The sequence below is a fragment of the Poecilia reticulata genome, linkage group LG11 (assembly GCF_000633615.1).
Source record: "Poecilia reticulata strain Guanapo linkage group LG11, Guppy_female_1.0+MT, whole genome shotgun sequence".
Lineage (NCBI taxonomy): Eukaryota > Metazoa > Chordata > Actinopteri > Cyprinodontiformes > Poeciliidae > Poecilia > Poecilia reticulata.
In genome coordinates this window covers 27,297,113-27,321,273 of record NC_024341.1, presented here as the reverse complement: position 1 = coordinate 27,321,273, position 24,161 = coordinate 27,297,113, and the positions used below count along the sequence as shown (strand labels likewise).

The following is a 24,161-nucleotide window of genomic DNA, read 5'->3' as shown; positions in this document are numbered from 1 at the left end:
AAACAGATCCCAGGAACAACATCAGACATCTCAGTCCAGAAATGTGCAGTTCTAGGAACATGCAAGATACTGGAGGAGATACCTGAAGCTCCCAGGCCTCTGGTAGAGGACCCGAGCTCAGAGGATGAAACAGACCACCCGCGGAGGGTGAGAAGGGATTTTTTTTATTTTATATATATATATATAATCAAAAGTAAGACACCTCTGATGGCTCACATGCTTCGGTACAATACATTTGTATTATATACAGGTAAATATTACTTTATAAACACACAATATAAATATTTGAGAGAATGAATGGTCTTTGAAAATTAATTATCATACTTCAAATTAGAATATTCTACTTGTATTTTTCTATTCTGTCACTGTTAACCCCACTAAAATATCTAAATATACGGAATCAAATACTAATCCAATTCATGCAGCCATGGTAGCTGCTGTGTGAATAAGGTTTGCTGCAACAAAAGGAGTGAAAATCAGTTTAGTGTTCAGCGAGCTATGATTCGTTGCGCCGCCAAACAGATAACACTGAGTCCAAGATGGCCGCCGTATGGCACGTCCATGCATGCGGAGTCTGTTCTGTGTTGTCTGTCGCTTCGGCTGTTTGGCATATTGAGTGACTGTAACTTTCCAGGCTGACTGCGCCGTCCTGATCGTTGCTGCTGGTGTCGGTGAGTTTGAGGCTGGTATCTCCAAGAACGGGCAGACCCGTGAGCACGCCCTGCTGGCCTACACTCTGGGCGTGAAGCAGCTCATCGTCGGCGTCAACAAGATGGACTCCACTGAGCCCCCTTACAGCCAGAAGAGATTCGAGGAGATCACCAAGGAAGTGAGCGCCTACATCAAGAAGATCGGCTACAACCCCGCCACCGTCGCCTTCGTCCCCATCTCTGGTTGGCATGGAGACAACATGCTGGAGGCCAGCGACAAGGTGAGACGCAGAGTCCAAAATCAGACTAATTCTCATTGCGATCATGTGAACCAAATCCTTTTTTTCTACTTGTAGATGAGCTGGTTCAAAGGTTGGAAGATCGAGCGTAAAGAGGGCGGAGCTACAGGTGTGACCCTGCTGGAGGCCCTGGACTCCATCCTGCCACCTTCCCGTCCCACCGACAAGCCGCTCCGGCTGCCGCTGCAGGACGTCTACAAGATCGGCGGTGAGTAAAACTGGTGCAGCTAACGCGCTAATAACAGAGCTAATGGTTTTTGTTTAGCGCTTTCGCTAACTTTAACTTCAGCTAAACACATTGTTGTTGGTGTAATGCCTTAGCGATAGCGAAACTAATGTTTATGATTAGCACTTTAGGGTCATATAGTGCAACTAACTTTTTAGTTAGTATATTCACCACTGTATATATGTGTCTATAATATGTCAGAAAGTATTCACGCCCTGTTCCATTATTATTCTAAACATAATGAACAGCCCATAACGTCAAGATAAAATAACATTTTCAGCCATTTTTGTAGATTTTGAGGGTTTTCTAACCTGAAGCACACAGCTCACACCCAGTGACTTTCCTCTCTCAGGTATCGGAACCGTTCCCGTGGGCCGCGTTGAGACCGGCATCCTGAAGCCCGGCATGGTCGTCACCTTCGCCCCCCCCAACCTGACCACTGAGGTGAAGTCCGTGGAGATGCACCACGAGTCTCTGCCCGAAGCTCTGCCCGGCGACAACGTCGGCTTCAACGTCAAGAACGTCTCCGTCAAGGAGATCCGCCGCGGCAACGTGGCTGGAGACAGCAAGAACGACCCGCCTCAGGCTGCGGAGAACTTCACCGCTCAGGTGAGCCGCAGAACCCGTTTACTGACGCAAAGCAGAACCAGAACCTTCTATCTCACAGGTGTCAAACTCAAGGCCCGGGGGCCAAATCTGGCCCGCCGTAGCTTTTTATGTGGCCCTCTGGACTCCAAATTACATCAATAGGTCAGTCCAGTTTTTCATAAATCTGCAAAAATCACACAAAATCAAAAAATGTCCACATTTTTGTCCTGATTTTACTGCTAATTTTTTCAAAATTGGTCAAAAACATTGAATCCGTTACTGATACAGCGAGTGACAGAATCACATTTAACGTAAATACTGTAAAAAAAAATAACAATTACAAATATTTCTTAATATTCACCACAAAATCTGTCATTTTGATTGCAAAAATAAACACTAAAATAATCAGAAATCCAGGAGTAACAGCTATTTATTAATATTTTAACAGTTTTATTGGTTTTATCAATAGATTCTGGTGCAACCGGCCCTTTAAGAACATTCAGATTTTTGATTCGGCCCAAAATAAAAATGAGTTTGACACCACTGTTCTATCTGGATCAGATGCAGCCACTCTGCTTGGTTGTTAAATAAAAAACTATTTGGTAAAAAGTCGACTCAAGTACTGAGTAACTGATCAAATTATCACTCATTTAATATTTAGAGACCAAAATGAAAATAAACAATAACAACAATAATATAAAACTGTAGGTGGACTTTTGGCTCACAGAGGGAATCACTCTGACACTGAGTGATTCGCTCATTTAGGAGGTCGGTGTTTGTTTCTTTAGCTGACGAGTCGCTCCTCTTGCAGGTCATCATCCTGAACCACCCGGGCCAGATCGCCCAGGGCTACGCCCCGGTTCTGGACTGCCACACCGCTCACATCGCCTGCAAGTTCAGCGAGCTGAAGGAGAAGATCGACCGTCGCTCCGGCAAGAAGCTGGAGGACAACCCCAAGGCCCTGAAGTCCGGCGACGCCGCCATCATCACCATGGTGCCTGGGAAACCCATGTGTGTCGAGAGCTTCTCCCAGTACCCCCCACTGGGTGAGTCAGGGGTCGCGTTGTTTACGTTTCCAGACACATAAACTGGTGAAGTCACTTTACTGATGTTAAAAAAATTCAGGTGGAATCGGCGACACTGATCTGATACCAGTGGAGAAATTCAACTTTTGGTTCCATAAAGAACCCAACATGTCTGGGCCAATTTCGATATGCGATGTTAATATTTCTGTTTTGTTGCCAATATTTACCAACACTATGTAAATATAGTTTCACCTTTCGGCCGATATTACAGGTCCACTGGCAGATAATTTTACGTATAACAATAATTTATTTTCCTTGTTATAAGTTAGATAATCTGCCACCAATACTTTTCACCAATATTAAATAATTACTTACTTTAAAAAAAGCTCCTATATCTTGTTCAGAAGTTATTTGTAAGTTAGTTTTGTCTTATTTAAAGTGTACTAAGATATTTACACTGGAAACTGGACCAGCAGTAGTTGGTTAGATTTTGTGTTTTTGCAGTGTAGTGTGTCAGCAGCAGCTCGTCTTGCTTGGGCGTTACGTTCCTACGCAGTCACCACCAGGCGGAAGAAAAAGTAGTTCCCTTCAACCCGTCTCCTTCAGAAAAGATCTAAATAATTGTGTTACTTTCTAACATGTTTTTGTTAAGATTCATTATCTCAGATGACTGGATATTGAAAGTATTGATCCCTGGACTTGAGAATCGAAAGCTCAGTATCAATCCACACATCACTGGTGACGTTTCCTTTCCCTCTCAGGTCGCTTCGCCGTCCGCGACATGAGGCAGACGGTGGCCGTGGGCGTCATCAAGACGGTGGAGAAGAAGGCTCCGTCCGGCGGAAAGGTCACCAAGTCTGCCCAGAAGGCCGACAAGAAGAAATGAATCTTCATGCAGGACGTCCAGCAGAAAGCCGCGGCTCCTCCTCGTCCTCACCACCCGGCGCCGTCTTCTTCTCTCAGGCACAGATCTCTACTCAAGGACTGGATTATGCTGATTAAAGCCCATCGCAAAAGTTTCCGCAGGAAAGGAGGCAGATTCTCCGCCTTCGACTGGAAGCTGTGGTGTTAACTCAGATGAAGCCAAAACAATAAAAATATCACAGAATCAAACACACTTCTCCTGTTTCTATGTGCTTTTTCTCTTAAATCGGTTTATATATTTAAATATTTAGCCAGCAAACGTAACTTTGGTTTAAAGCTAAATACTCAGTTTACAAAATAAAATAAATCTTGCAAGACAGCTATTTAATTTGGAGTTAAATATTTATTTCGAAGCTAAATATTTAGCTTTCCAACTAGCTTTAGTTCAGAGTTAAATATTTAGTTTGCTAATTAAGCATTTATTGTACTATTTGGATTATATATTTAAATGTATGATTTATATTTAAATATAAAACTAAATGTTTAAATATTTAGTTTTAAACAAAATATTTAAATTTTTAGCTAACTGTTTATTTTGGAGCTAATTATTTAATTTGTAAGCTAAAGATTTAAATATTTAATTTAAATATAAGACTATATTTTGTATTTAAATATGTAGTTTTGTGTTTAGTTTATACTTAAATATTTAGTTTTGGCTAACTAGAGCGAAGTATTTAGTTTGTTTTAAGTCATAGATTCAGTTCAAAGATAAATATTTAGTTTGTAAACTAAAGATCACGCTTGCTAATGAAAATATTTTATTTGAAATGACAACTTCCATAACAAATTAATAATGTGGTGAAAATATGACTTTGAGAAATGAACCGTTTTTCTCTATTTCTGGCTGAATAACTCAAATTATTACTGTTCACTTTTGATTGTGTAACTTTACAAATGGCACCCCATGTGTACGAAAAATTTAAATTTCTATATTTTATTTTAATTTTGAGTTTAAAACAATCAAATAAAACAGTATTTGAATCAAAAAGGTTTTTCTAAATTTGAGAAAAGTCAGGAAAGAAACCAAGAATTTTGCAAACTGTATAAAGTAACCAATTATTATGCATTGTTTAGAGTGAAAGAAAAGCCTAAATGGATGTTAAAATAAATGTGAATGGAACAAGTTTGAGGCATAACTTGTCCACAAGAATCTTTATTTTAATGACATTACAGTAAAGTGATGGCATATTCTCCCCAGAATGATTTTTATTTTTGGCATTTCAGTGCTTCCGTACACTATAGTTACAGTTTATGGTTTCCTTTATGACGCTTCCTAGTAGATGAAAGTGAAACCTAGTCAGCGCTTCCAACCAATCACAACAGAGCTCAGGTTCTGCTGGGCAGGAGACGCGGTTCGGTTCCAGGTCCGGTTCAGGTAACAACATTTTCACAGCAGAACCCGGCCCAGGTGAGATGCTGCCTTTTTTCATTCGTTATTTCTGTTGAATCCAACACTAATGTTTTTTTTTGTTTTAAAAAAAAATGATTTTAATGGTTTTTAAGGAAATCAGCCGATGGTTAATAAAGTTCCACTGGAATAGCTGGATGTTCTGTAGTTTAGCTGTTTAGTTAATCATCTAGAAATAATATTCGTGTTGTGATTGGATTTATTTAAAAAGCAGGTCATTTACAAGCAAAGTCATAAAACATCCCGGCATGTGATCCGGAATAAAGGAACATATTCATCCCCATCCGTTTTGTTCATCATCCATTTCCACATTCCAGTCTGAAAGGAAATAAATTAATAAAGTATTTCAGGAAAACTTTTGTCACTTCCTTCTCCCAACTCAGGGAATGTTTGAATGTTTGAACTCAGGGAATGTTTGAATGTTTGAACTCAGGGATTGTTCCGGGACTGAAGAGCTCAAAGTCTCATTTTGTCCCATCCTTCCTGCAAACGTGCATTAACCCTTTCACTGCCGGGGTTTATCTGTAGTTAAATTAAAAACAACATTAAGCATTAAGCAATAAAGTACTGAATAAAGTAGAATATTTGAATCAAAGCTCAATACTTTATTATTATTATTATTCAGACAGGCTTTTTTAATTTTTTAATTTTTTATTTTTTTATTTCTGATTTTTAACAAAACAATGAGCATCATACATAGACATTCAAGTCATACTTTAGACAGTACTTTGTAGAATAAACATAAACTAATAAATGACAAGAAACAAAAATAGAACAAGACACATACAAACAAAAATCTAGCAATTAATTCCATAAGTACATGGATACAAAGTAGATAACAAAAAAATAAACAAGCAGAGGTAACAGAAAGAAAATAAAATATAAATTAAACAGAAAACAACTAAAACGGGGCACTTAAAGACAGGCTTTTTAATATTTAAAACATGGCGGACTGCTGATTTCATTCTGGTTTCCATGGTAACCGCAGTCTTGGTGTTCAATGATTCTGTTGGAATGGAGAGCTGGGTCGGGCTCAGGTCCAGACTGGTTTGAAGTCTGACCTGACGACCTGGGGTCTCTCTGTGTCAACAGGTAACTTTTCATTGACAGAACTCACATGTGGGGGACCCCAGGGTCCGATCCTCGGGCCCCTTATGTCCAATATCTGAATGATGTCATTCACTCAGTTTACAGCAAGAAATCAGACTAACTCTCAAAATCGATACGCAGCTCTACGTTACGATGTGCCAGGTGACTCTGCACCAGGTGACTCTGCACCCATTCGAGCACCAAACAGATGCTGAGAGCAAATCAATGTCTGCAGGCGCCACGACTTTTTCCAGCTGATCAGAAACTAAACTGAAGTTATTATCTTGGGAGCTGAAGAGGGACAATCTAGAGTTATAGCTCTAGAGTCAACACACAGCTTTAGTGATTACAGCTGGAAACCAGAGATCAGCTGAAATCTGGGTTCGAACCTTCAAATACACATAAAGACAGTTACAAAGTCAGCCTTCTATCACTTGAAGGGATTAAATGACTAACGTCACAGCGAGGTCCGGATCGTTAATCTTTAGTCGCATTGATTACTGCAACAGTGTCTTCATAAGTCTGTCTAAAAAAAAAAACCAATCAGGCAGCTGATCCAGAACGCCGCTGCTCGCTATCTCACTGCTGCTGCCCGTTTTCTGCTTCCTCTGCAGAGTTTTCTCTCTGAATATTCAGTTTAAGGCTGAGACGACTGAAGGATGGACACAGAGGACAATCAGTCTGAGGTCGTCTCTCCTGTGAGACGAAGGCCGAGAGTTCAGCAGCAAGACTCAGGTAAAACGGATGATCAGCCCAGGTCTGAGGAATCGTTTTCCGGCTCCAAGATGGCACWTTGGACCGATGTAGACAGAAACCAAAGAAATGAGGAGTAAACTTTAGACAAAAAACTAGATCTTGAGATTTATCTAAGAAATCTAAAATAAAAAATAGACATTTTCTGAATTTTAAAGGTCAAAATTTTTCTAGGACAGGGGTGGGCGGTCCTGGTCCTGGAGGGCCGGTGTCCTGCAGCTCTTGGACGTCTCCCTGGTCCAACACACTTGAATCCAACAGCTTAATCACATCCTCAGTGCTGTCAGGTTCTCCAGAGTCCTGCTAACGACCTCATTATTTGACTCAGGTGTGTTGAAGTGGAGACACATCTAAAAGTTGCAGGAGACCCTCCAGGCCTGGAGTTTCCCACCCCTGTTCTAGAAAAACACTTTGACTTTTCAAACTCAGAAATTTCCTTGTTTTTTTGTTTTCTAGAAAATTCTGAGATTTTTGGCAGTAATTTACTCCGTTTTTTCTACCTGCAATGTCTTTAATTTGGCATCGCACTCATCACCGTCGCCCTGCAGTGGAAAGCTCCCTGTCGGTGGAGGAACCGGTTCCCATCCCTCCCCGTCTGGCCCACTGGATCAAGCTGCGGGCCAAGGAGCTGAAGATCCGGCAGAAGGACCGGTCCTGGGCCGCCGAGGTGGTCAACGACTTCAGGGAGAACCTGCTGAGGTTCCTGAAGAACAGCAGCGACCAGCCGCTGTTCCAGTCGGCCGACTTCCTCACCACAGGGAGCTACTTTGAGAAGGTCAAGGTGAGGTCAGGGGGAAACGGACCAGAACCTGCAGCAGTTTGACGCTCCGGTTCCACCGACTGGAACTTACAACAAGCGTAAAAACGTGTTGGGAGTGAAATAATCTGCCAATGAACTAAGAATTTTGCAACAACATTAAGGATTTATTGACTCCTACGTCTCACTGAAGAGTCATTTGTCAATTAGTTTTGTTTTATGTTCTAATATTTCCACTAAAATACTTGGTAGGATTTTGTGTTTTTTTCAGAATAACTGATAGGAGGAATAAAATCATCTGGATGTTGTCAGGTGGGCTGCACAGTGGCGCAGTTGGTAGAGCTGTTGCCTTGCAGCAAGAAGGTTCTGGGTTCGATTCCCGGTCTTTCTGCATGGAGTCTCCATGTTCTCCCTGTGCATGGTGGGTTTTCCCCAGGTACTCCGGTTTCCTCCTACAGCACAAAAACATGACTGTCAGGTTAATTGGCCTCTCCAAATTGCCCCTAGGTGTGAGTGTGTGTGTGCATGGTTGTGTGTCTCTGTGTTGCCCTGCGACAGACTGGTGACCTGTCCAGGTGACCTGTCCAGGTGACCCCGCCTCTCGCCCGGAACGTTAGCTGGAGAGGCAGCAGCACCTCCTGATCCCACTGCGGACAAGGGTGTAAAGACGATGGATGGATGTTGTCAGGTTTGGAAAGTGAATCCGTTCAGAGTCGGACTCTGTTTCTCCCTCAGATCGACATCCCTGATGAGTTCGACATGATGCTGAAGCTTCCGGTTCCCTCTCGCTTCAACACCACCAAGCTGGACGCCGGCCTGTTCTACCGGATCGACCTGACCCGGCCCACACGAACCCCCATCAAGGACTTCCTGCTGGACGACAGACTCACCCTGTCCTCCAGTAAAGTCCTGACCGAGATGTTCCGGCTCGTCCGAAAGTTCCTGAAGACGTACAGAGGTCTGTGGTTCTGCCCTGCTCTACCGCTGAAGTCTGAGGATCTGGGTCAGAATGTTGTTTCTGTTTGGTTTCCTTCTGCATGGGGTTTGCATGTTCTCCTCCTGCTTGGGTTCTCCAAACTGACTTTACGTCCCAGTAGCTGTGTTTCTATTAACCATAAAATGGTGCAAATTGAAAGTATGAAAATAAATTTTCTTCACAGAAACACAGCGATTTAGAAAAAATTTTCTTTTTTCTATAAAAAGTTTATGGCATGTGGTGTTTGTTCAGCCGTATTAAAATAGATTTAATTCAGAGAACTGCCATGAAAACACCTTTTCCACATCAAACGAGTCACATGATCAACAACCAGGTTTTTACTACTGGCAGAAATGTTGAAGAAGATGACAGGAAGCAGTACGAGGACGAGGATTGTCTTGTCTTGTCTGGACAATGTGCAGCTTTGCTTCGAGACGCAGCTCCTCTCAGTAAAGGCCTGAGTGAGGAGGAGTCGTGTTGTGATGATTTCCTGAAGGAGGAGCTTCAGAGAGCAGAAACTTTTAAAGAAACGGACACAATTTCAAGGCGTTAAATTACAAAATCAAATTTCTTTGAAGTTATATTTGATATTTATAGCATTTTTATGCCAGCTGACGATGACCCAGTTAGTTGGTTGTGCTATAAGTGGCTGGGAAACAAAATAATGGAAACACCATGATTGTGTTTTTTTGATATTAGCAGAACAAAGATAAATATTTGCCGCCATTAGCTGGTGTGTGTAGGGTTGTGTGTCCAGAGTGTGCGCCGCCTCGCGCCTGCTGGTCGGGTCCAGGCTCTGCATGGATTCTCAGGTCTGGACAGTCGAATGGACGGATGTTTGACCGTTTCTGAAAGGTTCTGACTCTGGTTTGTGTTTCTCTCCTGTCCAGTCCCGGATCATCGCTGCCGGTGGGAGTTGAACAGGAAGAAACCCAACTCTCCCGCCGTCACTCTGTCTCTGTGCCGGAGAGACAGCGGCGGGGAGGAGCTGATTTCTGTGGACGTCGTTCCGGCTCTGGAGGTAATCAATAAATCTACTCCTTCAAAACATTTCAGAACGGAAAGTTCACTTTAATTCATCAGGTGATTTATTGATTACTGAGACAGGCTCACTTACTAGTAAAACCTTTCCAAAGTGTGGATGATTGTCTCTTCACTCCTTTATTAAAGGAGTTAATGCTCATAATTTGGTGTCAAATTTCTATACTTTCTCAAACAAAATCCTAATAAGAGACAATKTGTCTTAAAACATTCAAAGAGCAAGAATCACTTTTAAATTCAGTTTAGACTGAAGCAGATTTGTGGGTTAGAATGGCCTAGTCAAAGTCCAGACCTGAATTTAACTTCAATTCTGTTTCAAAACGACACTAAAACAAACCAGATTGTGCTGCTCAGTCTGGAGTTACTTGAGTAACAGTTTCTCTGATGAATTTGAAATGTTTGCTGCGGTTTCTGCTCGGAGGTCCAGAGCTGGCCCCCTGCGGTGCGAAACGGCCCAGATGTGGACAAGTGGCTGGGAACGAAGCTCCGGCAGGAAATCARGAGYTTWCCKWKTTACTTTGTTCCAAAAAGACAGAAAGGACGGAAACTGAGTGAAGACGCCAAAGGTGAGAAGAAGACTTTTTATGTCAGTACAAGTTCAGATGTTTGGCTTTAGCACCACCYGGTGGTTTCAACTGGAAACACAATTTATTCACCTGACCTTTTTGGACAAGGTCAYGTGTCTGGCCTCATGTTTCRTATTTTAACCTGACTAAAAGAATAATTTAATTAGCTTGGATCAAACCAAGGGTTCCCAAAGTGTGGCACCAGGCCGTTTGTGGCCCCCAACTGCAGCTCAAAAACGGTACAAATGTGGCCCTCCAGAGGGAACTTTAGTCATTTTTTATCATGAGAATTTYAATTACGTATTTAATTATTCTTTAGTGCRTAATAAAAAGTGTTAGGRAGAAAGTATTTTCAATTTAATATCTTAGTAAGAAGGTCTARAAATGACTTTTTATTTAAAAAAGAAGGAATACAGCACATTAATTCTTCTATTAAACTTTGTTAAATACAGTGTTGGACTAAACATTTGGATTCACTGAAAATGTTGGTGGTTAAACGTGTAAAGTGACATGAATCTGCTTCCTGATCTCCACCATCTGGTCATCCTGCTTTTCTTTTGGCTGTTTTTCAGAAAGCTGGAGGATTTCTTTCTCCCACATTGAGAAGAAAATCATCACGTCTCACGGCAACAAGAAGACCTGCTGTGAGAGCAGAGGCACCAAATGCTGCCGGTGGGCTCAAACTCAGCCCCACAACTTTCTGGGAAATTATTTTTATACAAATCTCTTAACATTTAAAGATCCCATACGAAAAGCATTAAACTGCATTAACATTTTTGGCACATTTCTGCTCATTTACCTGCTTTTTAAAATGACAAACACGTGAAAACATGCAGYGAAATTCTGTGTTTCAGAAATGAGATGAAATGTGAACGTTTCCCCACAGACTCCTCTCATTAAAGTGAGAACCCAGCCCTGTTAGGAGCTCCAAATCTCCGCCATGCCGTCCACTACAGCCATCATTTAAAGTTTAAACTCATCAATCAAAGCAGGACTTTATCTCAGTGAATCTCTTTTGCAGTTTTTAAATGATTACAGCAGCACAGACAGATGATGTTACTCCAGATTCTGAGCCTGGAGTTTTTTWWAATGATTCAACCTACTGTTAAGGTTTCAGTTTAATCTCCACTTGTGTGTCTAAGTGTAGGTATTTCTGTCTTACGGTCTTCTGTGTTAATCTGCCCCATTATTTTCCAGCAAGCAGTGCCTCATGCTGCTGAAGTCTCTCATTGAGGGTCTGAAGCGGCGCTACCCCAAAGAGCTGGAGGACCTGTGTTCGTACCACGGCAAGACGGCCTTCCTGCACACTCTGTCCACCAGGTGCGGACCGGACATCTGACTCCAGGGTTAAAACGACAAACTGCGGCTCGATAAACCATTCATTCTCATTGATTATTACGCTTTTGGGGGTTATAACACCAAATGTATATGAAACAATCTGAAAAGTGTGGTGTGCATTTTTTTTTCAAGTTCTCCCAAGTCAAGACTTTCAGTTTGTCTTAAAAATGTGTCAAAGAAATTCACTGTGACCGTCTTAACTTAGTTTAGTTTTAGATTTTTCTTATACTTTTTATAATTTCCTTTGTTTTGTATTTACTGATTGTATTAGTTAAGTCATTTTAATTTTTTTAACTAGACAAATTACTCATTGTCCAGGAACAGATGAAAAATAGTCCTTTGGATAATTCTGGAGCATTTACAGAAATGAATGTGTATTGACCAGACCTAACAAATTAAATTCAAATTTACAAGAATGGTGAAAGATTTATATGAAAGGCTKAAGAAATATTAATAAACACCAATTTACAGTAAACAAGCTGTTTGGAGGGAAATCTGAAGAAATGTTTGTAAGGTGATTTAKTTMTTTCTGAATATTTCCTGTCAGGCATGATGATTCCTCCTGGGCTCCTCAGCAGCTTCCCGCCTGCTTCCTGCAGCTGGTGGCTGCGCTACAGGACCACGCCCGCAGAGGCTCGCTCCCTCACTTCTTCGTTCCTGAGAGCAACCTCTTYGCGACATCCGTGTTTCCTCGCAGAGCTCAGGAGTTCCTAGTCAAAGTCCTGGAGGAGCAGATGAAGGAAGGTCTGCCGCTGCTGAGGCCTCCGCCTCTTCTTCCTTCTCTGAAACCCGTCACCGTCGGAACCGAAATGAACCCAGAAGAACTTCCTGAAAMATCCCACCCACTGACTTCGTCTGATTGGCTGAAGCTCATCCTGGTGTTTGTTGTASCTGTGGTGTTTGGCTTTAAGTTCCTCTGTTTTTAACTAGGCCACTGGTGTCCAAAGTCAGTCATCAAGGGTYGCTATCCTGGTTCAACACACCTGAATCTAATGACGGTTCATCAGCTGAACTGTATGACGCTCTGAGGTTCAGCATTTCAATCAGCTGTACTGAAGCAGAAAAAACATGTAAAACTAGCTGCATCTCCATTAATCATAAAATTGAGCAAATTGGAATTACAAAAATGAATTTGTTGAATGGAAACACGTCAATTCCAAAAAACTGAAATGGGTTTTTGGTTCAGGTGGTTCCTCACCTCAACTAAGCATTTAAATTTGTATATTTCGCAAAACTAGTCGAAATGCTTTTTTTTTTCTGACCACACGAATCACGTGATCAACAACAGGATGTTACTACTGGCAGAAACGACGAAGACAACAGGAAGTAGTGGGGATGACCTTTTAATAAATTCTTGTGTGAATAAACTTATTCACATGTGACTTTAAATGTGTTTCCTATTTAGTGGAAACACCACAAATGCAAAATGTAAACTAAGTTTTAAGCACATTTTTAATGGAAACGCAGCTAGTGGCAGCAACCCTTGAGGACTGGAGCTGGTCACCCTTGAACTAGGCCAAAACATGGATGAAATAATAGAAATTAGGCAGAAGTACAGAAAAAAAAATTTTTTTTTCACAATGTTCATTTCAATTTCTTAAATTTCTGTGTGTTTTAGTCACTAATCAGATATAATATGAGAGGTGAATAAGACGAATCATCTTGTGAAAAGGTTTTCCTCAAAGTTGATGTTACAGGAAAATCGGGACAAGCCTGAGGATTGGATGAGTTGCTGACTAGTCAGGCTGCCATTACTGGTCATAATATTATGCCAGTAATGGCCAGTAATGGTCATAATGGCATAATATTATGACCAGTGTGGTTTTCATTTCTTTGAAAGGAAGCAGGAAGAAGGAATGGCTTAGCCAGCGCTAGCTCCAAGTTTACATACAATTTCTTAGTCAAAATGGTAATCCTGTATATGGATACRCATACATGCATTTATAAACATGCACATATCCATGTGTGCAGAAACCATGACGCCAATTAATGAATGAATCCACTATCAGTAAGTTATTCTATGATTTTCTTCAATATTTACAACCAACATAAATTTGCTTTTGGATAATTTCATCATTTAAGTTGATAAATTTATTTCTGACAACCTCCTAAAGCTGCTTTCAATCGTGGTCAGAACAAAGAGTGGTTGCATCATCTGCAAAAATTTTAATCAGAAGGTTTGTGGCTAATATGCATGATAAAGTTTGTGTCAGAAAATATTTAAAATATTTTAAATATGTTTATTTTTGATTCAGAATAACATGTTATTAAATGAAGCTTCCTTGGGAAACAAGGATAAGTRTCCTTTTATAAAAATGAAATCTTTTTCAGATTGCAGCAAAATTCTTCTTGGTCATAATATATTTAGCATAAAAAGTCATCGTCATCTTTGTATTTTAGTGCTTTGTGACCTTCTGTAAGGATTAAAAAACCGTAATATAATTATCATCCATTCATTAATCTTCATTTGCCACTACAGTTTTTATTTTTTAAAGTATACATAATATTTATTACATTTATACTCCTATTAATGGGTTAACGTTTCAATGGATTTACTTTGTCTTCAACTATAAATGCAATATTTATATCTGGCAATTATTTTTACACTGGGCTTTAGTAATAATAAATATTTCTTAGTATTAAGAAATAATAGTTTGCATTACGTATCACTATATTTAATAACAAAATAATATATTAAAGCTAATTAAGCTATTATTATGCATTGTAGTACTCTTAAATAAATATAAGAAGAATATAAGTATAATTTTAAAGTAATTAGAAGAAAGGAGAGTAGTGTGGATTTAAACGTTACTCTTTAAGCGGAACCCTCTCCTTGCTCCTTTTTATTCCGGGGGGATCACTTGAGGGCGCACACTCGGCTATAAAGCTGTCCTGCCGGAAATGTGTCGTCCTTTTCCAAGCTATCCAATATGGCGGTGAGTGTGATGTCGCATTGAACTCACACGAAGTTACGGTTTAAATCTACAATCATCGGGGTGTTAAAGCCGTTTTATCGGCTATTCACTGTTCAGACACACGGACCCAAAGATGAACTTTGTATCTGTCGCTGTATTTGTTAGATAAGCACCACAAATGTCGGTTTAATTAGCTAAGGTAACCCATGCTAACAGACTAGCCTCTGAAAAYTGCTTATTTCACTGAWGGTAGTTCGGGTAAACATTCTGCTGAAGGTGTTGAAACGTGTCGCGTAGTTTCTCGACGGGATTCAGTTAATATTTGAGGTGTGARWTCATTAAATTTCGGACAGATCTGTGATCTGTTTTGATGCTAATGCTACCGGGGAGATGTTAGGACATGTTCTCCAGCCGGCGTGTGTTTCTGACAGCCAGCTCCACAGAGCTAACYAGGTGTTAAAATGGGTTTCGTTAGCAGGTTAACTGCAGCCTGGCCTAATTAGGTGCTTTAACTAGACCTGACAGCAGCTGTCAGGTGAGTTTTGCTGCTAAATGATCCTCTGTGTGTGTTTTTCCCTGCAGGACCAGGGTGAGAAGAAGGAGAACCCCATGAGAGAGCTGCGCATCAGGAAGCTCTGCCTGAACATCTGCGTGGGTGAAAGCGGAGACAGACTGACCAGAGCCGCCAAGGTGCTGGAGCAGCTGACCGGACAGACTCCCGTCTTCTCCAAGGGTCAGTGTTTGGGTCCGGACGGCCGGTTGGACTGAATGTCTGAGGCGTGTTCTGATTCTGGGCCCGTTTGTCTCTCCGCAGCCCGCTACACTGTGAGATCCTTCGGCATTCGCAGGAATGAAAAGATTGCTGTCCACTGCACCGTCCGTGGGGCCAAAGCAGAGGAGATCCTGGAGAAAGGGCTGAAGGTGAGGCTCTGTTCGGTGCTGTGGGTCCAAACTCCTAAATGGAAAATAACAGAGCTTTAAATCTAATTAAAAGTGCTGTATTTTCTGTTGTTAAACAAATTTAACATAAAAAATGCAAGTTTTTCAACTATGAGGGAAAATAGTTAGTTTTTTTCAGCCAGCTGATGGTGAGCAGCAACATGTTGGGGAGAATCTGGTTGGTTCTAACTGTAGTACTGGTTCCATCTTGGTATATCTTTAACACCAGACCAGGTCTAGTTTAAATATTTCTATATGAAAGACTGAAGTTTGTCCACGTTTAAACTATTAAATGACGTTTGAGCCTTTTTGGGAACGATGGACCAGCTGTTTGTTGTAAATATGTTTGGAAAATGTCGTGGAAACAGTTTTAAACAGATAGTTTGTTTAAATCTCTCCTGATCTAAAGTTTGTCTTTAGACTTTGAATCTTTGTTTTTGTCTGATTCAGATCCTGATCATCAGTTGTGGAACTTTGTTTTTTAGATGCCATCATTTCTCTATCATCTAGTTTTGTTACATTTCACACAGTCTGGGCCAAATGGCTTAAAAATTAATCAGATTTATTCATAATTTTTTTTGTCATAGCAGATCTAATTTCTGATTGTAGTTGTTGTTTTTTTTTAATGATAAATAACGATAAATGTTTTCAAAACGTGGCTACTCTTTGTCATCCCTTCTGTGAGGTAAACAACACAACTCTAGCAGAAAATTAAAATTACAAGAAAAAACTTGTTATAATGAGAGAAGCTGATATCKGTTCAAAGTCCTGATGATGATAATGTGATGTGTTAAAATTATCCATAAAACTTTTATTAAAGAGTATTAACTTCACAAGATGCTCAACATTCTTTTAAGTTTATTTCTTGTGCTGTAGTTCTCMTRAAATAACTTTACTCTGGTAACATTCTGATGTTTCACATCTTCCTATTGTAATAATGACAACATGAATCTGCAGAGAAAAGTTTAGTAACGGATAGAAACTGTGACTGCTTGCCGTACGGTGACGTTCCGCTCCCCTGCTGCCTCCAGGTGCGCGAGTACGAGTTGAGGAAGAACAACTTCTCCGACACCGGGAACTTCGGCTTCGGCATCCAGGAGCACATCGACCTGGGCATCAAGTACGACCCCAGCATCGGCATCTACGGACTCGACTTCTACGTGGTGAGGCTCGGACGGCCTGGTCTCACAGCAGAACATGTTACAGGATTTATCGTTTCTATGGAAACAATCCAACCTTCACCGGCGGGTTGAGCCTCAAAGGTTCACCGATCCACTTTCTTCACTTCCCAGATCTGATTCGATACAGAAAACATTTCTGAATTCACTTCAAATGTTTCTTTTTTAAAAACGCAAATCTACTAACGTACACATTTGTTAGATAACCATCAGTACAGAACAGCTTCACAAGTTTGATCAAACATGTAAAATAAAACTGTAAACGTACGTAAATAAGTGACTCTGGATGCAGCAGAGGAGGACAGACGACCCAAAGTCGATTCAACATCACATTAATTTGTAAACACATTTATTAAGGTTGAAAAAGTTTAGCTTTAACTGAACTGATGCGTTAGTTTCTGACGGGTTTATGTGGTGAACCGTCGTCACTGACGGCTGATTTCTAATCGCTTTCATCATCAGAACCGATCAGATATTGATACGGATCGGTGCAGCTCTAACTCGCCTCTCTCTCCTCCTCCAGGTTCTGGGCAGACCCGGCTTCAGCATCGCAGACAAGAAGCGGAAAACGGGTCGCATCGGCGCCAAGCACCGCATCCGCAAAGAGGAGGCCATGCGCTGGTTCCAGCAGAAAGTGAGTTCAGAGGTCAACAGGAAGTGGTTCAAACCACTTCCTGTTGGATAAAAGCTACAAAATATGGGATTAAATATAGTTGTCTTAATCCTAGACTTTGACTAGACCACTGACCTTTGCTAAGAACCGTTTTTCTCTCATTCCATCCAAAAATAACTTTAGACTCTCAAATGTCATGATTTATTTTTTTTAAAAGACATAAATGTAGTAAAATGTCTTCTTTAGGAAACATTAAAACATACAGCACAGTTTTATCTTTAAACTAAAGAAACATAACATTTTTAAAAGATGGATTTTCTTTCTTTCTGTGGGAATATGAAATGATATAAAATTTTAAAAAAGCACATTTAATCCAACTCGATGTCACAAAATCGGCTCCAACAGCAAATTTCTGTTTTTAAAAGTTTTTGTGGAAATTCAATGCAAATATTGCAGMAAAAACTGTTAAACCTTCATTTGTTATATTTTGACCATGAGCTGGTTCTGTGTCTTTTTAGCCGAAGTTTTTAGGAACCATAACGTGACTCAAAGTCAAACTGAGTTTCTTTGATGTATGAATTTACTTGAATCTTCCAGGGATTCATTTCATCTTCACATGCTGTGTTTTTTGTTTTTGGCTCAACTCTGTGGCGAATCTTGAGTTTATTTAACTTAATGTTTAAACTCAAGACGTCAGAAAACCAAAAACATTCCCTGAAGTTTCAGTTAAATCTTTAAAAAATGTGAATCTTCGTAAGGAAATATCCAACATGATGTAAAGGTTGAAGGCATAAAATGTTTCTCATGGTTCCCATGGGGTATATTTATATTTTTGGACATGTTTGAATGTTTAACGTAATAAATGATCAGATTTTTTTATCATCAGTTTTTCACTTTTGACTGAAACGGTTTTGTTTTCTGTTTCTTTTTTTCCAGTATGATGGCATCATTCTCCCCGGCAAGTAAAGGAGCTCATCCTCTCTGTCTTGTTTGTAACTAAATAATAAAATGGTAAAAAAAATAAACAAACACAAAGTGTTGTGTGATTATTTTTTAATTATTTTTAATGAGGAAGTGATGTAATCCCATGCAGCGATTGGAGCAACAGAGAAACTGAAGCTTTTTTCCATATTAATAACATTTTGTTTATTTCAGTTTAGTTTCATGTTTTTAAAATCAAGTTTTTTTTTTAAGATTTGCAGAAATGATGTTCATCCTGATGGAATTTTTATTAATTTATGATCAACTATACAAGATCCACAAAACAAAAATGGCCGATCTATAAAAGCTGCAGCCGAGATATCAACTTTTTTTTATAACTGATGCATAAAGTCCTGTTTCTTTTTCTTTGTTTTTTAAGGAAATGCATTTAAAATGACTTAAAGCTTCACTTCTGAAGCAAATAAATTAATGTGCTGCAAGTTTAAAAAATATGGTGTTCAGCCACAAGGTGGCAGCATTTTTTCAGGGTGGTGATTATTGGGGTATAACGGATGTCAAAGTTCAGGTTAAAAGGTTTATAAACGTTACAATTTCTAAAAATCTGATTTTTGCCCTCAGAGCTGCAAATGTTCCACAAACTTTGAAGAAAAAGCAACTTATAGTAAAAATCTATACAAAATCACTTATAATTAAAATTTTCATAGATTTTCTGCTTATGAACCATTTCAAAGCACAAAAGTTTTTATGTATTGCACATTAATTTCAGTATATTATAGTAACTATATGGCACCAGAATACAGTTTAGGTGCATTGAAAACTCACTTTTTAAACAACTTATTTCTATTTTAAGTCTTAAAATAGAAAAAGCATTAAATTCAACATATGCATCGTCTTCTGTGGGATGTTACTGGGCGGTGAAGGTCAAGGGTCATAAAACGTGCAGGTAACATCTGCAGACCCCACACATCCTGGACACAAACCGTTTAGATGTTGACCTTCATGTCGGCGGAGCAGGATCTCCAAACGGCTGTTTAATACAGAAAACAGAAGAAGCAAAATGCCTGGACCAGATTGTCTTTATTCAGTGAAAATCCACCAAAACAATCCAGAGATTTGATCAAATAAGTTACATCAGCGTTTGGTTTTTGCAGTAGTTTACTTCACAGACCGAAGGACTGGAGTCTCTGGTTCACTCATAGTTGCAGTAAAAATTTAAGCTTTTATTAAGGGCGTGTTTTAGATTTCTCTCATTAAGACGATCTAATTTGATCACTTTTCATGTTTGGTACTCCACATTACATCACATTAAGTAAATGAACAGGTTCACTCCTTCATTCTCAGTGATCTGCTCCATCTTCCTGCTCATCCACCTGCTCCACTCCTCCTTTCCCTTCCAGCTTTCTCTCTAAACTAACCTCCACCTGCAGCTTCCTCTGGTTTTCTGCCAATCAGCACAGATAAATTAGCTCAGCTTTAATCATAAGTAAAGAAGGAACTCTTCTGGTTTTTTCTGCTCCCCATATTGATACATAGAGAATATTTTTTATGCTTCAAGTTTAGAACTTCCTTCCTTTTGCAGGTTTTAGAAAAGCTATTATTCAGGTGTGAAATGTCTGCAGACAGAAAAGTCCTCCGACATGATCATGGTTTCCCTCCGGGTCGCGCTACGCCTTGGCGTTCTGTGCAGGGGCCACGCTACTCTCCCTGCTGCGGTTCTTGGCAGCCTGCTGCGGGTCTTCGTGGCCCGGCGTGTTGCGGTGTTGCTGCCGGCGCGTCGCATTGCGTGGCGGCAGGGTCAGGCTGCAGCAGGACACTCCCACGGTGGGCTCCGGGAGGTCTTCGGCTTTGGACCAGCTGTCGGTAGCCGGATCGTACTTCTGCACAGCCGCCTTGTAGCGCTTCTCTGCCTCGTTCCAGCCGCCCAGCAGGTACAGCTTGTCGCCCAGTGGGGAGAGGCCGGCGGTGCTCACGCCCAGTGGGAGCGAGGCGACCCGACCCCACGCCCCGCTCTCTGGGGAGAACACCTCCACTGACAGGACATCCACCCGCTCTCCTCCGGGCCCCAGCTGGCTTCCACCCACGACATAAACCTTCCCTCCAAGGGTGGCGGAGCAGTGCCAGCCACGGGGCGTCTCCATGGGGGCCTGCTCAGTCCAGGTGTCGCTCTCCATGCTGTAGCAGGCCACTGACCGGGAGTAGGCGCAGCTGATGTAGCCGCCGGTCACCAGGATGTCTCCGGAGGGCAGAGTGGCACTGGAGTGGCAGCAGCGGGGCACCTCCATGGGGGCTTTCATCTGCCAGGTGTTGGAGGCCGGCAGGTAGCTCTCAGTGGTGGCCAGAAGACCCTCAACATTGCGACCGCCAATGGCGAACAGGCGGCCATTGCTTGCGGACAGGGAGAAGTGAGTGCGGCGCTGACGCATGCTGGCCAGGTGCAGCCAGGTGTTGAAGCGAGGGTCGTACCTGATGGGTTGGAAGAGAGACAGCGACCTTTATCTGATTCACAAAACAAGTGGAGAAAGAAACTGTGGCTCTCAAAGTTATAGTACAGTATTTCCATTTCTTGGCCTGATCAACGGCTCTTAGGGTTTCTGAAGGTTGTTCTTTGAGAGCTTTGCTCTAGATCAGTTGAGTCAAACTGCAGTGATCAAAGGTTGTTGTCCTTTGATCACTGCAAAGGACAACAACCTTGTCCTTTGCAGGACAACCTTGCAGGACAAGGTTGCAGGACAACCTTGTCCTGCAAGGTTGTCCTGCAACCTTGTCCTGCAACCTTTGTCCCTTGTCCTCCTTGTCCTTGTGGAGGACAAGGGACAAATGTGTCCCTTGTCTTCCACATTTGAACTAACTGGCAAACTGCCTCAGTAGCAGGCAGTCAAGCTCTGCAGACCTCTGCTAATTGACTCATATTAAAGCAAGGTGTGCTGAAGCAGAGCGATATCAGGAATACCAAAGTAACTGGACTGGCATTTCTTTGTTGGTGTCAGCGTTTGGATTTTCTTTCACAATTGTCTTCTAAAATAGCAATTAGTTCTGATTCTTTTACAGAAGCTGGCAGATGTGGTTTAGAGGTCAGAATTAAGAAAATAATCAACAGGAAAACAGAGCAGAGCCTTGGACTGTTGATCAAGCTCATGTAAGAGAGATTACAGCAAAGTCTGAATGCTTGAAAGGAAAAGGCCACAAGCTGAGGATTGGACCAGGGTTGTGTTCTTGCTCAGACCTGCCAGTTTACCTGCTGAGGGTGCTGACGGCATGTTTGGCCTGATTGCGAGCGTCGTTCTGGTCCTCTCCTCCGGCCACGTACAGGAAGCCGTCCATGACGGCCACGCACTGGTTAAAGCTCTTCGCCGGAAGCTGGGTCAGGTGGCGCCAGGTGGCTCCTCCTTCACGAGGGTCCCTCCACAGCACCTGAATGGGAAGGTCAAAGGTCAACAAGAACTTGGGTCACACCCTGCATTTTAGGAAGAGATCAATCTTAAAAGCTTGTTACTAAAAAAGGCAGTTTAAATTGTTACGTCGGTAATTAGTGTTACTGTTGCCATGTCGACACTGACCTCGCGGCTCAGAGCCCTCTCAGTGAGTGACGGACGTCCTCCGATGGTGAGCAGAGTCTGCTGGGCCCCTCGGACCTGAGTGCGTCGGGACTGCAGGGTGTTCTGCTGGTGCGGCAGCAGATGGTAGTTCATGGCGTCAACCAGCAGGCGGTGACACTGGGGGTCCAGCATCATCCGGGGAACCGGCTGGATCTGGCTCACCAGCTCGCTGGCTGGAATAGTCTCGAAACGGACTTGGGACAGAAGCTCAGCAGCGTGAGACTGACGGGAAGCGTCGAAGTCCAGCCACTTGTTGGCCACCTGCAGGAGTCAGTGAAGAGTTTCAGTGTGCTGTAAAAATGCATCATGAAGTCACTAATTCCTCGTTTCTACTGAGTGGTTGAGCTCCAGGCACTTTTAGATACACTGTAGCCTCTTCTTCATAGCCTTAACTTTAACTGGTTCTTCCCCTGCCAGCACCGGACCTCGCTGGGTATTGCGCTCAAGTGATTTGACTGACAGCAGACTGCATTCATTGATTGGCTGCAGCAGTTGGGAGGTGAACTGCAGTTTGACAAAGCCATAGTTAAACTTGAAGTCCAAGCTTTTTATCAGTTGAGGCAGAAGAAGGCATACAGAGTCAACTGGACAGGCCAACCCACAGCTTCTGGGAAACTGACTGTACATCATCGGCGTTTCAGCGCCTGTAGTTCCTGACCACGCCCACACTCAACTTGGGTGGAACCGAAGCAAACATTGACCAAATAAAGTGATTCTCGTTCAGTGATTCCAGTAGCTGCACCCTAACAGTACTGAGCCGTTGTCCTGTGTACCTGCAGTTGAATGGTGCCATATGCATTAGTTGTTTGGGCCGTGAGTCTCAGCAACTAGCCGCTGCAGCAACTATTGCCGGACCGCACAGCGGAAGTGAGGCATAGTGAGTTCAGATGGTGGGCTTGTGTGTTTACATCTGTCCTGTTAGATCTTAATGCTGCACTTTGATGGTAGTGAATGATCTGTAAGGGTCATGGGCCGAGGCTTGACAGGTAAAGATATTTAAATCTTCCTTGTGGCGTACCACAGGGCTCAGTGTTTGGGGCTTTTCTCTTTTGTAGCTATTCACTTCCACTCTGTAAAATTATTTATTATGTGTTATGCTGATGATACTCAGCTAAAAGTGATAAATCCATTCAGAGGCTCAGAACCCATGAATATAATAATCATCCATCAGCAAAGCTAATAACATAATCAGACTGAGACTTTGATATTCGTGAAGACGTTCATCTACAGAACAGAGCAGCTGTTAACTTACTGACAGACTCATGTTCTGCCCAGATTATAAATACTAAAGTCTCAGCTGCTCGTCTATTTCCGTTGTGAACATGTATATTAATAAAAAGCATACAGTGTGAGTTATGTTTGGAGATTTCAGGTCACGGTGGGCATGTGGGTGTCTGGTTTGGAAATGTGGGTCTGTGCTGGCTGGTGAGCAGCTGGTCTGGGGTCTGTTTTTGGACCCGGCTGTAAATAGAAGGAATGAGCCAAGATCGGTAAATACTGGGAGTGTTATCTTCTTGGAAAAGATTTGAGAAGAGGATATGAGTTATTCTGGTGGAGCATCTAAAGTTTGACCCCTGACCTGGAAAGCCGTGACCTCTGATGGCAGGACCAGGGAGTCGTCCTGCAGGAAGGCGGAGATCTGCTCCAGGGTCAGCTGCGTGAACAGCGGCGTCTCGGCGAACTGCACAAAGTTTTCCAGGACGAAGCGGCGGGCGGCGGCGCAGACGGGCAGCAGTCCGTAGGCTGTGGCGATGTTCCAGATGTAGACGCAGGTTTGCACGTTGAGCTCAGCCAGCAGGAAGTCCATGCACATCTTCAGGAGCTGCGGGATCTGCAGGGTGGCGGCAGCAGAGACGGTGCAGCCGATGGTGTAGAGGGACATGTGGACCCGGCCCATGTAGGCAAAGGTGATGACGTTGGCGAGACCTGGAGACAGACACATGAAAACTTTCATCAATGACTTTTATAATTCCTTATAAAGAAACGTGACGTGGCATGAGTGAACGGACCCAGCGGTGACAGGGAGGGGAGCTCCAGGCGCTTCATTCCGGGGTCTTTGGCCAGAATCTCCCTGAAGTACTGGCTGACCGAGGAGATGACCAGCTTATGGACGTCGAAGGCTTTAGTCTTACAGGCCAACTCCAGATCGGTCAGAAACCTGAGCAAGCAGGGAGCAGGAGCCAATCAGCAGCCGGCCTGAAGACAACAATGTCCATCCGTCCATCTGACAATGTATCCATCTGTCCATCCATCCATCCATCCATCCATCCATCCATCCATCCATCCATCCATCCATCCATCCATCCATCCATCCATCCATCCATCCATCCATCCATCC

General features: G+C 42.2%; 4 protein-coding genes across 5 annotated transcripts in view; 3 read left to right on the top strand and 1 right to left on the bottom strand.

Annotated features, from left to right (window-relative positions):
* Positions 1-3,905, top strand: part of eef1a1l2 (eukaryotic translation elongation factor 1 alpha 1, like 2) — a 7,693-nt gene extending 3,788 nt beyond the window's left edge. Inside the window, exons 4-8 of the mRNA XM_008422892.1 lie at positions 616-931; positions 1,007-1,157; positions 1,528-1,784; positions 2,575-2,809; positions 3,550-3,905. Coding sequence (XP_008421114.1) covers positions 616-931; positions 1,007-1,157; positions 1,528-1,784; positions 2,575-2,809; positions 3,550-3,674 — 1,084 coding nt within the window. The 3' untranslated portion in view covers positions 3,675-3,905. The remainder of the gene's footprint in view (positions 1-615; positions 932-1,006; positions 1,158-1,527; positions 1,785-2,574; positions 2,810-3,549) is intronic.
* Positions 3,906-5,032: 1,127 nt separating this feature from the next.
* On the top strand, positions 5,033-13,990 carry LOC103472993 (cyclic GMP-AMP synthase). The gene is made up of 9 exons (XM_008422890.2): positions 5,033-5,120; positions 6,824-6,944; positions 7,511-7,743; positions 8,455-8,677; positions 9,586-9,716; positions 10,158-10,302; positions 10,875-10,974; positions 11,500-11,622; positions 12,188-13,990. Exons 2-9 carry the CDS (start codon positions 6,869-6,871, stop codon positions 12,564-12,566), a joined length of 1,410 nt encoding a protein of 469 aa, XP_008421112.1. The 5' UTR covers positions 5,033-5,120; positions 6,824-6,868; the 3' UTR covers positions 12,567-13,990.
* A 561-nt stretch (positions 13,991-14,551) lies between these two features.
* Positions 14,552-18,305, top strand: rpl11 (ribosomal protein L11). Of its 2 annotated transcripts, none has more exons than XM_008422888.2 (6): positions 14,552-14,576; positions 15,138-15,288; positions 15,370-15,476; positions 16,526-16,657; positions 17,196-17,306; positions 18,222-18,305. In XM_008422888.2, exons 1-6 carry the CDS (start codon positions 14,571-14,573, stop codon positions 18,249-18,251), a joined length of 537 nt encoding a protein of 178 aa, XP_008421110.1. In that variant the 5' UTR covers positions 14,552-14,570; the 3' UTR covers positions 18,252-18,305. The 2 variants fall into 2 exon arrangements, with proteins under 2 accessions (XP_008421110.1, XP_008421109.2); XM_008422887.2 differs by lacking the exon at positions 14,552-14,576 and adding an exon at positions 14,931-15,008.
* A 980-nt stretch (positions 18,306-19,285) lies between these two features.
* The window catches only part of klhl43 (kelch-like family member 43), an 11,687-nt gene continuing 6,811 nt past the window's right edge, over positions 19,286-24,161 (bottom strand). Inside the window, exons 3-7 of the mRNA XM_008422886.2 lie at positions 23,833-23,981; positions 23,403-23,749; positions 21,785-22,084; positions 21,463-21,638; positions 19,286-20,690 (exon numbers count right to left, since the gene is read on the bottom strand). Of these exons, the coding sequence (XP_008421108.1) occupies positions 19,892-20,690; positions 21,463-21,638; positions 21,785-22,084; positions 23,403-23,749; positions 23,833-23,981 (1,771 nt within the window). The 3' untranslated portion in view covers positions 19,286-19,891. The remainder of the gene's footprint in view (positions 20,691-21,462; positions 21,639-21,784; positions 22,085-23,402; positions 23,750-23,832; positions 23,982-24,161) is intronic.